The sequence below is a fragment of the Pongo abelii genome, chromosome 3 (genome assembly GCF_028885655.2).
Source record: "Pongo abelii isolate AG06213 chromosome 3, NHGRI_mPonAbe1-v2.0_pri, whole genome shotgun sequence".
In the NCBI taxonomy this organism is placed as follows: domain Eukaryota; kingdom Metazoa; phylum Chordata; class Mammalia; order Primates; family Hominidae; genus Pongo; species Pongo abelii.
Genome location: NC_071988.2, coordinates 167981499 through 167998286, shown reverse-complemented (window position 1 = coordinate 167998286; position 16788 = coordinate 167981499). Strand labels below are relative to the sequence as shown.

Below are 16788 nucleotides of genomic sequence, written 5' to 3'. Positions count from 1 at the left end.
ACAGCTGATTTTTGAGAAAGGTCTCCCTATAGCCACTTACTAGACAAGAGTTAGGAAAAATTATTTCCCAATCTCAGCTCAGCAATTAGAACCTGAATTATGTTTATAAACTTTAGGCTTTGCTTTAATCTGACTGTGAGAGATGTACAGGAACGGCCCCTCCCGTACTGTGTTTATAAACTGAGAGAATAACGTTGATGCCAATGCTCCTGAAAGGGAGCAGGGAAACCTAAAAAGTCTAATTGCATAGGAGATGCATGGGGACTGCTGACAGGAGGGCTTTCTCCTCACTGAAATCTTGTTCATCTTTAGGATTTCTCCAGCATCTCAGTTCAAATTCCCACTCCTTATGTGCAAGTGGCACTCTTAGCTTTCCAATTCTGTTTTCTATTAGGGTGACTCAATCAGTGGCTGAACTTCTGATCCTGTGGCCCCTTTTTGTAGCTTCAGACTGAAACTGGATGCCTTTGTAGAACATATTCACCCAAGGATTTTGTATGAACAGAAAACAACGCAATAAAGGAGGATACCTCTAAAATGTTTTAATTATATGCCCATACAATATATAAAATATATGCATCATTTTAGCTGGATAAGAAAAGCAAGTCAAATGAAATGACACTCCTCGAAACTTAAGTTAAATAATCTTGTAGGAAGAGGTATATTTTGTCTTTTTAAAATTATTTTAGCATTCTGTACACTGACGAGGTAAAAGAAACTGACTGAAACTTAAATGTGAAAGAACATTTCACAATTAAATCCACAATTGTATACATGTATCTTACTCACGTCAGTGAAAAATCACCAACTATTATAAAAAGAGGACAAATTGTATCACAAAAGAAGCAAAAATTAGAAAAAATTCATAAAAAAATATATCCAACTATGAAAAGCATTGCTCTCTTGGTGTCTTCACATCCGTCTCTTCTGTGTACTGATGTACAATACTGAAAAGACAAAAATACATAAATTGAAATTAAAAAACCCTGCTTGTAAGTATACATAGCAGCAAGTTTAAAAGCCAACAGATTTTGGTCTGATACATCTGACATTTAAAAGGAATTCTCATATCATTCAATTAACTCTAGAAATACTATAAGACTAGTTTTATGAATCTACACCCGGGTTTGATGTCTTACAAAACTGTCCTAATCTCATCCATGTGTCTCACTGACTCTTTAAAGTGTGACCAGGAAGATAAAATAAAATATATGTGAAAGTCCCTGGCATCTAAGAATGCTTTATAGTTAGAAGTATGAGAATTATGCTTTTCAGGGCTGAACACAGTGGCTCACGCCTGTAATCTTAGCACTTTGGGAGGCCGAAGCAGGTGGATCACTTGAGCTCAGAAGTTCGAGACCAGCCTGGGCAACATGGTGAAACCCCGTTTCTACCAAAAATACAAAAAATTAGCCAGGCAAGGTGGTATGCACTTGTAGTCCCAGCAACTTAGAATGCTGAGGTGGGAGGACTGCTTGTGCTTGGGAGGCAGAGGCTGCAGTGAGCTGAGATTGCACAACTACACTCCGGCCTGGGCCACAGAGCGAGACTTCATCTCAGGAAAAAAAAAAAAAAAAAAAAGATACTTTTCAGAAAGTAAATCAGTAAATCTAACCAGGCTAGATCTCAAATTAAGAATAAACAACATATTTTCATCTATCTCCCCAATACAAACTCTAAACTTGCTGTTTACCTTCTTAATTGCAACAGGATAAACAAGAGCTAAGGAGTTTATTTTTTATTTTTATTTTTTAATGATACCAAAGTCCTTATTCTGAGTTCCCGTTAAAGTTGCACACTTTGGTGTTACCCAGTGTTCTGCTTAGAGGTCCTCTCACAACTACCAACATGAACTCTTAGGATGTGTGGTCTGTAGGAATGAAACAAAATGAAATGCTTAGGTCACTTTGGCCAAACTAGAGGTGGTTCTCCCTTCCACCTTCCATGCCTACTCGGCTTCTGAGAGGTCTGCTCAAAGCGAACAGTAAGGTGTCTTCATCAAAGAACATAGCACAGATCAATCAAATAAGTCAAGATCCTCTTTAAGAGCCAACGATGTGAACTTGGGAGTCTAAAGATGAGTGTCACTGATTACATCATGGGAAATGTGACATGAAGGGAAGCATCAGAATGCCAGTACAGCCACCCCCCAACCCTGCCCCAAGTCCTAGGGGTAGTGTGCACGTTAAAGGATCTACCCTATCAACACACACAGAACCCAACCTGCCGGTGACTGCTGCCATTAGCTGTCTTGAGGTGAGGCAAGATCATAATATTTCTTAGGAAAAAGAGGAGGTCAAATAAGGATATGAAAAACAGGATAAATAATTCTATAAATAGAAAGGACTAGAAAGCCAGGAAATAATGTATGTAAAAATATGATATGAAGAAATAAGGTACTATAAGCACAGGGGACAGACTCTATTATAAAAGTCAGGAAGTTTAGTTTATAGCAAAGAGATCCAACTATTTAGGGGGTTGAAGACATCCAGAATTAAAGAAATCAACAAAAAATCTGAACTCAAGAATCCCAGAGTTTCATCTGGGAGATGGAACCAAAAAGTGGGGTAATTCTCATAATTCCGATATCTTTCCCTCCCCACCAAAAATGCAAATATGACTTTATTATAATTTTCATTTTTAAACTAGGTACTTAAAAATAACTATAAAAATCATAGCAATTTATTAGTTGTTAAAAAACTGAGTAACTTTTTCTATTTTGCCATTTTTGCCAAACCAAAGGATGCAAATCTGCATAGAAAGCATCTGAATGTTTAATAGAGAAGGGACAAATAGGACGAACTGCCAAATTATGCAAATCAAAGACAGCAGGGAAACAGTGCCCATTCTTACAGCTCCAACTTCCAGGCTACAAGAAGCAGGAATATGCGTTGCGGGGATATACTACACTATATTCGAGCGCAGGGTTCTAGGTCAGGAGAACAACGTCCCTCAGTTCCTCATCATTAAAGGAAGGGAAGGAGAGAATTTTAGTTTCAAAATTCCATGAAGCATCTACAAAATAACTGGTCAAACTGAAGATCTGACGTATAAGCATTTTAAAATAATCAAGCCTAAAACTGGACTTTTAAATTATCTAGAAAACTCTTTGGTGATCTGGATTATAAATAGAAAGGCTTATTTTGAATGCTGTACTATAGGGTGAAGAAATGTTACCATTGTTTCCTCGGATAAATGCATCCCCATACTTATTCTTCAGTTGTCCATTTACATATTCTTCTGTCTGCTCCAGGGCTATATTCATGTAGCCATCCAGGCAAGCCAGGACCCCTGCACACATATTTAGTCAAAAAGAAGATATACAAGGCAAGTAAGAGTTGAAAATTACAGGGTATACCTTAGAGCAGACAATCTCTTTATTCATTAGCTCTTAGATGCTTAATATAAAAATTCACACCATAAATGAAATTCAACAGCTTAAACACAAAACAACTCTATGCCAACCTGAATGAAGTCTAGGAAGGCAGTCACGCACCCACTACTACCTGGTAAAACAACAAACTGTCACTTCCCTCATGGTACGTATGACCACACAGAAACTTTTAAAGCATTCAAAAAAGTAAGAGAATAAGACTATTCCAGCAAAACTACCATTCTTTGAAAGCTAAGCACAAGGTGGGCAATTATGCATGAACAAATGATCCTTGGTTCCAGTGGCATTTCCTACTTTAGCCACTAAGTGAAATAGGGGCTGGCAGATTTATTTCATTCTTTTACAACATCTACTGCAGCAGATGAATGTACTCCAGGGTTAAAAGGAAGTCTCCACAATCTGTTAAAATAATAGAAGAGGAGACAGCAGGTGCTCCTGAAAGAACATCTTAAAGCTGTGACTCACAGTGAAGAGCAGCTTGAGAATATAGGGCAACATATTGCATTATAACACATCTTGTTCTGTTTTGTTACAGCTATAATATTTTCCAATCAAAACTAATAGAGAAAATGGCCAAAAACATTCAAGGGAGCTTTCAAGGAAACAGTTTGAGTAAATCTTTAATTGTGTTAAGATGGTATAAATTTTGTAAAATTTGACCTGATGATCTTTTTCAAAAGATGAAAATCTGTAAGCCTCTAACTCTGTCTCTAATTTAAAGTGGCATTATCTAGAAAAAAAAAATTTAAGTAAAAATAAATACCAGATTCAATTCAATTAGTTGAGTCTATAGTTTCTCATTTGATGTCTTAACTTCATTAGTATGCTCCTCACTCTCTGCCTCTGCCCCCATTATCCTCTAAACAAAAAAGTTTCCTTTCAAAATTGTGTGCGTAATGACAGCAAAAGACATTAATCTACCAGAATTCTGCTAAAAGCGGTAAACTCTCAAAGAACCAGAATGGACTGTGAATAATAAAATTATTTCCTAGCAAAAGAAAGCTTAAGCTACAACTTTAGCTCATTTCCTGCTGTATTATTTTACATATAAACCGCAATTATAAATGAGCAAGAAAAATCTCAGGCACAATATGCAAACCTGTTTGAAAACTAATGAAAAGAATTTCAAAATGAAATGTCCAGGCTGGGCACAGTGGCTCATGCCTGTAATCCCAGTACTTTGGGAGGCAGAGGCAGGCAGATCACTTGAAGTCAGGAGTTCAAGATCAGCCTGGCTAACATGGCGAAACCCCGTCTCTACTAAAAATACAAAAATTAGCCAGGCATGGTGGCGGGTGCCTGTAATCCCAGCTACTCAGGAGGCTGAGGCAGGAGAATCGTCTGAACTTGGGAGGCGGAGCTTGCAGTGAGCCAAGACTGAGCCACTGTACTCCAGCCTGGGCGAAAGAGTGAGACTCGGTCTCAAAAAAGAAAAAAAAAAAAAAAGAGTTCACTTCTAATTAAAATATCTATTCTCACAGCAAAGGCAAAAACAAACAAACAAACAAAACGAAAAACTGCCTAGGGGGTTAGAAATACAACCCTTTCCTTCCATGAGATAAACTACTATACATAACCAAAAACAAGACATTTTCTCAAAGAGAAACTGCTACAGAGAGTTGTTGGAGTTTTTTTTTTTTTTTTGGTATGTTGTTGTTTTGCTTTGGGGTTTTTTGGTGTTTTGTAAACCACAAAATAAGCACATTCCTTTAGTAAGGCTATCTAATAGTATAAAACATTTTGCTTTAATAGTATAAAGGCCATGAACAGACATTCATAAGAGGAAAAAAAAATTATGGTTACTATCCATGTGAAAGACTCCTGAATCTCACTAGTAAACAAAGAAAATATATGTAGAATGAGATATTACTTGTTGCCAATTAGATTGGAAAAGATGAAAAAAAGCTAATACAAGAGTTGGTGAGAACATGAAGGATAAACCCAAGTTCCCTAATGCAGGGCCATGAATACTCTCTGACTTGTAAATCCTAGCCCAGGGAATTGATTCTAAAGAGATGTTTGGTCAACTTCACAATATATGTCAAAGCAGAAGAGTTGTTTATAGTGGCAAAAAACTGGTCAACACCTAAATGTCCATTAATAGGAAATTGGTTAAAAGTAAAAACAAAACTATGGTACAGCCACACAAGAGATTCCTATGCAACCATTAAACCCTCTATATTGTCACAAAACTAAATGTACTGTTTCAACGTTTAAAAAAAAAAATCAGGTTGCATGTAGTTGATTCCATTTATGTCAAATTATGCTAATATAGAGCTCAAAATTGGTAAACTGTCTCTGGATAGTAGCATTGGGGATCCTTGGCTTTCTTCTATATACTTTTCTCTATTATTTCCTTTTACATTTCTAAAATTAAAACAGAACTAAAACATGTATTGCCTTTATAAATAGAAAAATTTTCCCTAAAGAGTACAGAGAAAAAAGGTCAGGCTGGTTCATCTCTTCAATAAAGTGGGTACTGAGAAGATATTGAACACAATGTCCTCACTTTAATCAACTGTCAAACAGATTAAAACCCCTAGAAGTCTATTACTTCCTATGGGCCCATCATCAAAAGTTCGCAGGTGAGAGGCAGTACATGGAGACATTATACTACCTCAGTATTCCGTATGAATCCGTTAATTTTACTATAAAAATAAAATTAAACTGGAGAGATGTTATTAATGTCAAGAAGCTAAAGGAGTACATAATCACCAGAGTGGTTTCTTAACAAGGCTTATGAGCCGAGCCTGAACTTGAGTCCTAGCTCCTCCTTTACTAAGTGGGGATAATCAATACAGATTTCAAAGGAAAAAGCTCAAGAGATTACTATGATTATTAATTATTCAGAAAAGAGACCAAGAAAAGGCCACAAAACCCTGTGCTATGGTTTGAATGTGTCCCCTCCAAAATTCAGGTGTTTGGCAATAGGACAGTATTAAGAGGTGGAGGCCTTTAAGAAGCAAGCAGACCATGGGGACTTGCCCATTAATGGGATGAAGGCCTGCATTAAAAAAAGGCTTCATGCAGTGTGCTGGTTTGCCCTGTGCCTTCTGCCACATGAGGACTCAGCATTCCTCCTCTCCGGAGGATGTAGCCTTCACCAGACAACTGAACCTGCTGGCACCTTGATCTTGGATTTCCTAGCCACCAGAACTGTGAGAAAATAAACTTCTGTTTTTGAAAATTACCCAGTCTAGAGGCGGAGCTTGCAGTGAGCCGAGATCGCGCCACTGCACTCCAGCCTGGGCGACAGAGCAAGACTCCGTCTCAAAAAAAAAAAAAAAAAATTACCCAGTCTAGTGTACAGTGCTCAGGTGACGGGTGCACCAAAATCTCAGAAACCACCACTAAAGAACATATCTATGTAACAAAAAAAACCACCTGTACCCCCAAAAACTACTGAAATAAATAATAAAAAAACACAAAAAATGAAAATAAAAATGACCCAGTCTGTGGTATTCTGTTATAGCAACCCAAGAGACCACGTCCCTCTGCTAATGAATCAGTTATAGCTACACCTGTCAAATATTTCAGGTAACTTAACATACTTTAGCTGTGGAAGATAAGAAATTCAGTAACTTTAAAAAATGGAATTTGAAACCATTCTTCCTTATAAAGTTAATTTCAAAAGCATTGCAGCCTCTTAAAAATATTCTCTCCAAGAACAGAAAGGCATTTTTTTTTTTTTGAGACAGAGTCTCACCCTGTCGCCCCACACATTATACGTTATATGAGTGGGACATTCAGGTTGTAAAATGATACTCAACAGCTGCTTGCCAATCTTGAATACTCCTGCAAAAACAAATGCTGCTGCACCAAGATGTTCTTCAGTTGAGTTGTTCATATCTGAGTTCACTAGGAATACCTAGCTATTACCAGGGAATTTAGGCACATATGATCTCAAAGCAGAGACAGGAGACAGAAGTCACACAAATCACACTGAAAGGCAGAAGCACACGCTATACTGTCAGAGTTGTCCTTCTAAAAGGAATGACCTCAGAGGTAGAAAAAGATATATGCATAAAAACTACTGATGACCAGTACTTTTTTGGCCTATTGGGTATATTTAAGAGCTTAATAAATATCCGTAAGTCACATTTACTTATTCAGTTATACCAGTGAGGTTGAAACATGAAAATATTACCTCGATAATCCACTCCAGAATTTAATTTTACCACAACTGGTCGTCCGATGATTTGCTTTAAGAAGTCACTAGGGGTTTGCTTCCGAAGACTCATTTTAACAATCCTAAATCAAAATATGAAAAGAAATAATAAAAGGTAAAGACCAAAGCTGATTATTCAACAAAACCCTTAAAGCCCTTAACATACTTACAGAAAATGAAGTATCAAAGGACTATGCGAGAAGACGCATATTACTCCACTGCTACTACATGACAGCTAACATGTTTTCAGTACTTACTATGAGCCAGATACTAAGCTAAACATTCTACATGCATTATCTTATTCAGTTCCCACAACACCATGGCATAGTCTCATTAGGGAAAGTCCTGTGTTTACAAAAGCACCTGCTCTTAATCACTTATCATTACTGCCTGACATATAGTCAGTATACCCATTACAACCACTACCACTTCCATTCAGTGAATGGTTGGTTATTTTATGCAGAGCATTCTGCTAAGGTCTTTATAAACACTATCACATTTCATCTTTACAAGAACCCTGGGAAGAAGGTCTTAATACCCTCATTTTGCTGATGAAAAGTAAAGGCACAGAAAGATTAAATAATTTGTTCCCAAATGTGATGGAACATTCAAGTTCAAATCAGCCCTATTTTAAAGTCCATATTATATAGAACAGACACATTTATGAACAACTGATGCCTAAATGGTATCTCTGAAAAGAATTATAATCTAAAGGTAATTTTGAGTGTACTATATGCCAGCACTTTTCCAAGAACTTTATATTTATTAATCAATTTAAATTGCTCTACCCTAAAAGGGAGGTATTGTTTTTATCCTCATGTTACACATGAAGAAAAAGACACAGAAAGATTAAACACTCTGCTCAAGGTCACACAGCTAGAAAGTGGATAGCCAGCCCATACTCTTAATCACAACCTTAAACAGCCTTCTGAAAGTCAATAACACAGCCAAAGATTTTTAATTACTCTATTAGGACTATAGCAGATATGTGCTCTAAATAATGAAGAAAAAAGTCTTAATACTCAAGTATAACAGGGGTCTAACACAGAAAAAGAGATAGCATTACACACCCAAATCAACAGCATCAGACATGCAAAGCTGCACATCACTCCTTTCAAAACGCATCTTTTCTTATAAAATAGCTCTTTCAAAATATGTTGGCAAGTTAATAAAACTGTAGTTAAGCAAAAACTGAGTAAAAATATTTCAGAAATTAATTTTTCTGTTTCAGTCAAATTCAGCATCACTATTATTCAGCAGCTATATAGCACTGAGACTTAAAAATTAGTATGGATACAATATTTTAAGGATTCCCTTCAAGAACTCAAGCTGTTCTTTTGTTTTCAATGAAATTTTTTCATTAAACATTCTTCCATTATTTTTTCATTAAACATTCTTCCACTATGCTTATTTCATTCTAAGTCCATCCACTCAATAATCTGAGTTTGTGTGGAGAAGGATTATTTGGAGATGTTCTCATAGTGAATTCACACGGGATCAGCAGTTGTAGTAAGCTGGAACTCTAGGTTACTGGGTTCAACAAATTACATGTACATGTACACACTGAGCAAGGAAATTCAAAAACATGTCACACACAAAGGCTCTGCCCTTAAAGAACTTAAAATCTAGAAGAATTTAAACTCATTTAAAGAGTGTGAGTAAACAAACGCAATCGTAATTTAAGTAAAATAATTTTCTTTAGCCAAGAAAAGTCAACATCCTAAGTCAAATAAAAGAAAATACAAATTTCAGAAATTATTTTTGAATTTTGGGCTATCATTTGGACAATCTACACTGCCCCCAACCTTTGAAAGATGTTTTTAAAATGCGATAAATTATTTTGCTCAACAAATGTTAACTTTTCCATTGAATTTCCAGCTTATTTTTTTAGCTCCACAATCTCAACAGATAACTACAATTACAACTACTATTACAATTACAATTACAACTACTATTCAGGACAACCACTTTTCATTCAGGACTCAGATCACACAGTAATTTTATTTACACTGTTCTGAGTACACAGTGAAAAATTACAAAATAAATACTGTAACAGATTCAGTACCTTTAATGAGTTTAGTGAAAACATACAAATCTTCCCATTCATCTATAAACCACCTTATTTACATTCTGAACACATGCCTGTTTTGAGGCTGAACACATCTAGAGAGAATATTAACTCTGAAGGCCTGATACTCAACTGATGAGTCAGGTTCATTTCCTATCACAGATGTTAAATCCCATTATGCCACAGTTTCATCATATATAAAACTGAGATAAAAGTAGCTATTTTGTGTTAAAAATCACTAAAATGCTTTGTAATGGGATTCTAGTTCATAGAGATATTAACTACTTTAATTATTACTAATTTCACCTGCTCATAGAGTATTTACAATTTCAGATTAAAAACATTTGAAAAGCAAAAGCTGGAAACAGTTAATAACTGTCAGAAAAAAGAATGCAAATCTTGACTATCAGTTGCTTGACAGCATAGGTTATTTTAAAGGTATTAATATTAACTTTCCACACCTTTTTAAAAACACAGATATGTTCTTCTAAGCTCACCAAAGATAACGCCTTGTCCATTATGCTTTATCTGTATTCCAATTAACATCAATCTCTTCCTGAAGGCAATCAAAACTTTCAACTTTCACGGAGCACCTGTCAAGTTCAGGCACACAGGGTTGGGGAATGTAACACAAAGACAAAGCCTTAAGCCCTCAGAGTTTACATTCCAGAGAGGGCAAGAAACATGTAAATGCAGAATTTTACAAAGGTGATGTGTATTCTGATAGAATTATGCACAAAAGGGCAGAGAACACCCTCTTACCCCAGGCTTGGCAGATCAAAGAATTTCTGGAAGTAACACCTGAGCTGAATTTGAAGGAAAAGGCGTCACCCCCCAGCTGAAAGAAGAGAAGTCAGAAAAGGCACGGAACAAGTGTCTGGGTAGAATGTAAAAGCTACATAGGCAAGGAGGAGACACCTCTGCGGCAGGGAGCTGTGCCACATTCACAGGGAGCACAGAGTTGAGGCTCTGGGTCAGTTTCCCAAACTTGAATCATTAGATCAGCTGGAGATTCTACTCAGTAGTTCTGGGGTAGGAGCCAGCAATCTATTTGAACAAGCCTAGGAAATAACTGGCAAGGGGAAATACTGTTGTCAATGATACGAAACGGGGGTTTTAAGCAGGAACTTGCTTGGGTTGCACTCTCTACTTTCCATAGCAGAGTGCAGATGCCCATCTCACCTACTTTTGGCATCACACAGTTTGGCATTTGATTTTATTTGCTATAACCTGTCACTATGCCCTCTTTTGTATTCTTTATGTGGGTCTTTTCTCCCTCAAAATACTGTAAGCCACATGACAAGAGGGGCTCACAAGCTTCTCGTCTGTTCTCTAGAATATCTACATTCTACTAAACCTCTTGGAAAAAAAATACTTCTAAGGTTATTTGGAAAAGAGTATATGGGTTGCCTCAAACACATTTTATCCATCACTTTAGGAAAGCCGTATCTTTTACATTAGTCTTCATTAGGCTTCCTTGGTACTCCCTGTTACTTAATGACTTGCCCATAAATCCATTTTGTATGAGTAAATTGGTCTTGACACCACAATTTTTCCCATCACTTGGCTCAAGTAATTTTAAGTTTTCATCTTTTAAATCGGATAAGGCAGAAGGAACAGTTCTGACAATTTCTGAAGCAAGAGATGAGTCTCTTGAACCGTAAACACATAAGAGGAAAAAGACCTTTCTTCAGGGTCACCCTGGTAAAACTTCTCCTTTCAAAATTAAAGTCATAATCACTCTCTGTACCTCCTCCTCCCTCCCCTGACTCCTACTCAGGCTTGTTTTAAATGACCTATTTTCATAAATGACTATTAAGTCAAAGGCAGTATATTTTCTGTCAGAAGCTACTGAGAGGTCTAGTATGAAAACATCTGCAAAGTGCCCTGCAGGGAGTTTTTTTCTTTTTGGTAAAAGAATGAAGAAAAAAAAAGAAATTCTATTAATCCAACTATGTGCTACCAGCATTAGATTCATAAGCAATTTACAGAGAAACCCTGTGAGGTGGAAAGCAAAGCCAAGGCTGACCCCGAAGCCCAAGCCCTTTCACAGGTACAGCTGCCCTTCTGAATATGTTAAGATTCTCTGGTTAAATCTTGGGGAGTCACAATAGAGGCGGTGAGAAATCCAGTTGGAGAGTAGCAGCACTGGGGAAAAAAAATACCTAACATGACAAAGTGCTGTAAATTAGCCTCAGAGAAATACAATGGACAAATGCAAAGAAATCTATCTCATGTGATTTGAGTTATGCCACTGAGCAGAAGACATGAAAATCCTTATTTCTTGGCAATGTTTACCTGTAAGTTTTTACCTACTCCTGGCATATTTACAGTTTAGGGTGAAAAGAATTTGAAAAGCAAAAAATTGCAAGGAAACATTACAATCCAAGTAATTGCAGCACTACACTAACAGATCAGTGTCTGAGGAGGCGATCAGATAGGGAGAAGAACAGCTTTCTAAATCCTCCCTTCTGACGCAGTGGAGTGCCTTGCTGTCTTTTGAAGGCTTCATACCAATCCCTCCTTCCTCGGCAGCAGGGGCTACTTCTCTCCCTCTCTCCCAAAGGCAAAGTGAGTCCACTCAGAGCACCTCTTTCCACTCTCAGTCATGGCCCTTATCAGGCTGTTTCATAATTTTTCCATTTGCTGACTGGTCTCCCATATGAATTTTAAGCTTCTTGGGGACAGGGAAAATATCTTACTCACTTGGTATCCCTGGTATCCAAGCACACTACCCAAGTCTGTGGAAGAGACATTCAAGGCCAGTGCCAAGCAAAATCCCTGTCCAGCCCCCACGAGCCCAAACTATGGATACAGTGACTAGTAGGATCACGCATGTACTTCAACAAATACTAACCTAGTAATCTCTATTATGACCACCAAAAACGGAGAAAACAACTGTTTCTGTCATTCAAGAACCAGCTGTTTCCAAATCTAGAGATGCTTGTTAAAATGCAGATTTTCCCGAAGTCTACTCAGGTAAAGGCACAGTATTTTACATTTTATAAAGTTCTCCAGGTAATTTCTATAAGTAAATGGTTCTCATCTAGGGGCAGTACCCCCAACCCTGCCCCACCCTGCTCAGGGACATTCGGAAATATCTGGGGACACTGAACTGTCATGACTGAGGAAGGTGGTGCTACTGCTATACTAGTGGGTAGAGACCAGAGATGTTGCTAAACATTTTATAACTAACGGGACGGCCCTCCACAACAAAGGACTATGCAGCCCAAAATGTCAATGGAAGTTGAGAATCTCTGCTATAAGCCCTAAAAAAAATAAAAAAATAAAAAATAATAAATAAATAAAAAAAAAAACATTGTTTTTGGTTTTAAAGTGAGGAGTTTCAAAGAAATCTCCAAGGTACAGCAAATGATAACCAAAAGCTACATTCTAACCAAATGATGGAGTGTAGATTATAATTAATCAGGGATGTTTTATTCTAACATATAGGGAACCTGAAAACAACCGTCGAAATCTTGAAGGGGTTGCCATTCTAAATAATGGATTTCTAGTCTTGGCCATGAAAATGATCACTTTCCAATTTTTCAGTGTTACAGGTCTCTCCGATGATTAAAATCTGTTAGTACACTTTTAAAAGAAGAGAATAATACAGGTGATGTGAACAAATTTTTAAATTCTAGTATCTACTATGCCACAGTTCAGTGAGAGACTGCCTGATGCAGCACAGAGTACTCACTTGGGAGGCAGGAAACCTGAGTTCTAATCCCAGCTCTGCTACTTAATTAGCTGTGTGACTTGGATAACTCATTAATTTCACTTCTCATGGCCCCAGGTTCCTTCCTCATCTGCAAAATAAGGGAGTTATGCCAGATGACCACTTAAGTCTCTTCCTGCCCTAATATTCAGGTAGTCTAACGCATTAACGCCAGTGACACACACACACACCCCCCACAAACATAAGCCTCTCAAGATTTCTGCACAATATTCAAGCAAGTAAAATTGCCAAACACCTCTAAAACTTTTTTGGAAAACTGCAGCAATGTGTATGAAGGCCTAAAACAGACCTTACAGATGACAGCATCTAATCTGATAATTTCACTTCTGAGAATCTAGTCCAAGGAAATAATCTAAAAAATAGGGGGAAAAGAGTTTATCAAAGCACTATCTGGGATGCTAAGATGATGTAAAAATTCAAAAACAATCTTATGTCCCACAATCGGGAAATGACTGAATAATTTATGGGACCTACACTGGGACCCACAATGATGGGACAATCAAAAGAAGATACAAAATTAGAATAATATTTAGGAAGAGTTTTTAAATGGAAGTGGAAAACTACACTGTTAAGTGATTAAACATGTACACTCTTAGCTCAAGTAGAAGCTAGCACATACAGGAGAAAATGATTGTAGGTGAAAGGGTTCAGTGAATATTATTTTCTTCACTAAAGTCTTCTATGTTTGCAATTTACTACAATAGTCACGTATTACTAAGAGCAGTGGGGCAGGGTAATCCGCATCATCTTAATCCTACACACCTTAAAAAATGCCTGCTATGCAGGTGTGCGGACACGCGTACGCACAGAAAACGTCGGGCGATAGGACTTAAGACCATACAATCTGGTTCCTCGACCTGACAACTCGGTAAGACAGGCGAATCCAGCCCTTAATTCCTGTGGTCAAGCGCAGCCACCCCGATGTAGGGGAGGGTTCGCAATTCCCTGAAGCCCTCCTGGAAGACTGGCGAAGCCTAGGCCTGGGTTCGGGATCCGCTTTCCCGCCGAATCTTGGGATTAGCGTCGGGGCTCCCTGGGGAACTTCAACAACCTGAACTGGTCTCGGACGCCAACTCGGTGGGAGCCGGCACGGTGCCGCTCGTCTCCGCGCAGTCTAGGCGCCTAGCTGAGGGCCGTCCCGGCGCCCACCATCAGACCTCTCCCGGCCATTCCGTGCGCGGAGAGCTTGGACGCGGCGTTTCGCGGGGACCCGCCACCCAGCGGTCCCTACCTGGAGCCCCAGCCCGTTCCCCGCAGGCCCTTTCCGGGGCTGCCTCGCCCGGCCTAGGGCCGCTGCAGCCGCCGCTCCACAGCGCGACTGAACACTGGGTCACCGAACCTGGGGCTGCGCCCAGCTCTGTCGTCGGCCCGCGCAGCGGTGCGGCTCACCTCGCGGGCGCGATCCAGAACCCTCACTCCAGGAGCCCCACGAGCCCGGCCGCGGCGGACGATCCCAGCCAAAACGGAAAGCGCCGAGGCAGCCGCACTTTTCTACCTCAGCCAATCAGTGCTCTTCTCTGCTACGGAAGCCCGCTGGGGCCGAAAAAGCCTGTCAGCGCCAAAGCGCGCAAATCCAAGAATCCTGGTTTGTCTAGTAGCAAAATTGGTGCAATGGAGTTCCTCTAACAGAAATCTGAATACAAAATAAATACAATACAAAACAAAAACAAAAATCCAGGAAACTAGAAGTGATCTTTTGGGCAAGATTTATTTACAGAAGTGTAAAAAAATAACTTGAAGTCATAGGAAACTGGAATTTACTGTGTAAGTAACGGCATTGTGTACCCAGAAACGTCCTTGAATAGTTTAAAGCAAATAAATAAGTAAATGAAACACCTCAAGTCTTTAAATCTACCTCTGGATATTGATTAAATGTGTGAAGACTTAAGCCATTTTAGCCAGAGACTGTTTCCATGGCAATGTTAATCGATACAAAAATAATCAAAATCACTCAAGTAACTCCAAATTATAATGACATTAATTGTGTTACATTACTAGTTCCTATTGGAAATGGTGTGCAGACTTATTTAAGTGCTACTATGGGAACTTGGTTTGGAATTTTACATGAATTCTCAATACTCTTTCTATTAATGGAATTGGAGGGGAAAAAGAAGAGAACTGTTACACCAGGACTTCATTCCTTTTTCCCCCTCCACATATACTCTCATCAGTTGAAAACTTATACTTTAATTATATTTATGATTTGTAACACTATACACAGAGTGATAAGATCTTTCAACACAGATCCTTAACCCCATTAGGTGTTATAAAATCTAAGATGCAAAATTTTTTTCGAAGATAAAGAGTTCCTCCCTTGTAACCTTCTTTTGGTTAAAGGCAGAAGAAATGAACTTTTGATTGATATCAGGGACAGAAAACTACTGGATATGATTTGGTAAAGAATAGAGACTTCCTTATATCCTTCTATAAAAGCTCAGTTTGGGTAAAGACCAAACAGTTACTGATTTATTGAGAGGGCTGTATTTGAAGTTCTTGCAATATAAAATACAATGTAAATAAAAATTTTAAGAAAAGTACCATTTAAATCAAATAATTACTTGCAAAGAACAAACATAATAGGATAAAAAGCCCTGTTCCTAAAAACGTTCTTTGCAAAAGACATCAAATTGCACATTCCTTACTGGTTGTTTAAATTATTTTAAAAAAAAAATTTTTTTTGATTCAAACTTCTTTCCCTTTCCTACAGAGCCCTAATCGAGCCGTTAACACTAGTGTGGTGGGTAGGGAGCCATGAGGAGTTTTAAGGGCCTAGTTCGTCTGCCGAGCAGCTGCAACCTTCTCCAAGGGGAGTAGCTGAGTAAGGGCCCAGTTTGACACACGGGGTGGGCATCCTGAATTATTTCATGAGCTAACAGGCTTGTAAAAAGTGTGGCTGTTCCCAAAAGCCCCTCAGCAGCTTATAAATGACTTTTACTAACTCACAAGGCAATTTTCCGTATTTCCTAGGTTTTTGCTTTCAGCATCTTCTATGATGCAAAGAAAACATTGCAAGACTTTTGGTGAATACTAGTCTTCAAAACCCTGAATGTAAACATTAATTTATTAAGGAGCCTTAAAGTCATAAAAATATTTTGGCAAGCTTTAGTTTAACTTATGTAGTTTAGTTTCATTTAGTTGTTAGAACTGATGAACCTACAGTGACACATCATTATCATCCAAAGGACAAAGTTTACATTAGGGTTCATTCTTGGTGTTGCACATTCTATAGGTTTTGACAAATGCATAATGAAATGTACCCACAATTACAGTATCATACAGAATAGTTTCACTGCCCTAAAAGTTCTCTGTGCTCCACCTATTTATCCCTTCCTCCCCACTGGCAACCACTGATCTTTTTTCTGTCTCCAAAGTTTTGCCTTTTTCCAGAATATCATACATTTGGAATCATACCATACATA

General features: G+C 38.2%; 1 protein-coding gene across 5 annotated transcripts; it reads right to left on the bottom strand.

Annotated features, from left to right (window-relative positions):
• Positions 1 to 527: 527 nt before the first annotated feature.
• Positions 528 to 14881, bottom strand: LSM6 (LSM6 homolog, U6 small nuclear RNA and mRNA degradation associated). 5 transcript variants are annotated; one of them, XM_054554545.1, is made up of 5 exons: positions 14759 to 14859; positions 13331 to 13439; positions 7542 to 7645; positions 3178 to 3291; positions 528 to 947 (listed from the first exon to the last, which is right to left on the bottom strand). In XM_054554545.1, the coding sequence occupies exons 3-5, from the start codon at positions 7633 to 7635 to the stop codon at positions 913 to 915; spliced, it is 243 nt and encodes an 80-aa protein (XP_054410520.1). In that variant the 5' UTR covers positions 7636 to 7645; positions 13331 to 13439; positions 14759 to 14859; the 3' UTR covers positions 528 to 912. The 5 variants fall into 5 exon arrangements, with proteins under 5 accessions (XP_054410520.1, XP_009238633.1, XP_054410518.1 ...); XM_054554544.2 differs by lacking the exons at positions 13331 to 13439; positions 14759 to 14859 and adding exons at positions 1811 to 1870; positions 14132 to 14519 and having other exon boundaries at positions 814 to 947; XM_009240358.3 differs by lacking the exon at positions 13331 to 13439 and having other exon boundaries at positions 14759 to 14881.
• Between the last annotated feature and the right edge of the window lie 1907 nt (positions 14882 to 16788).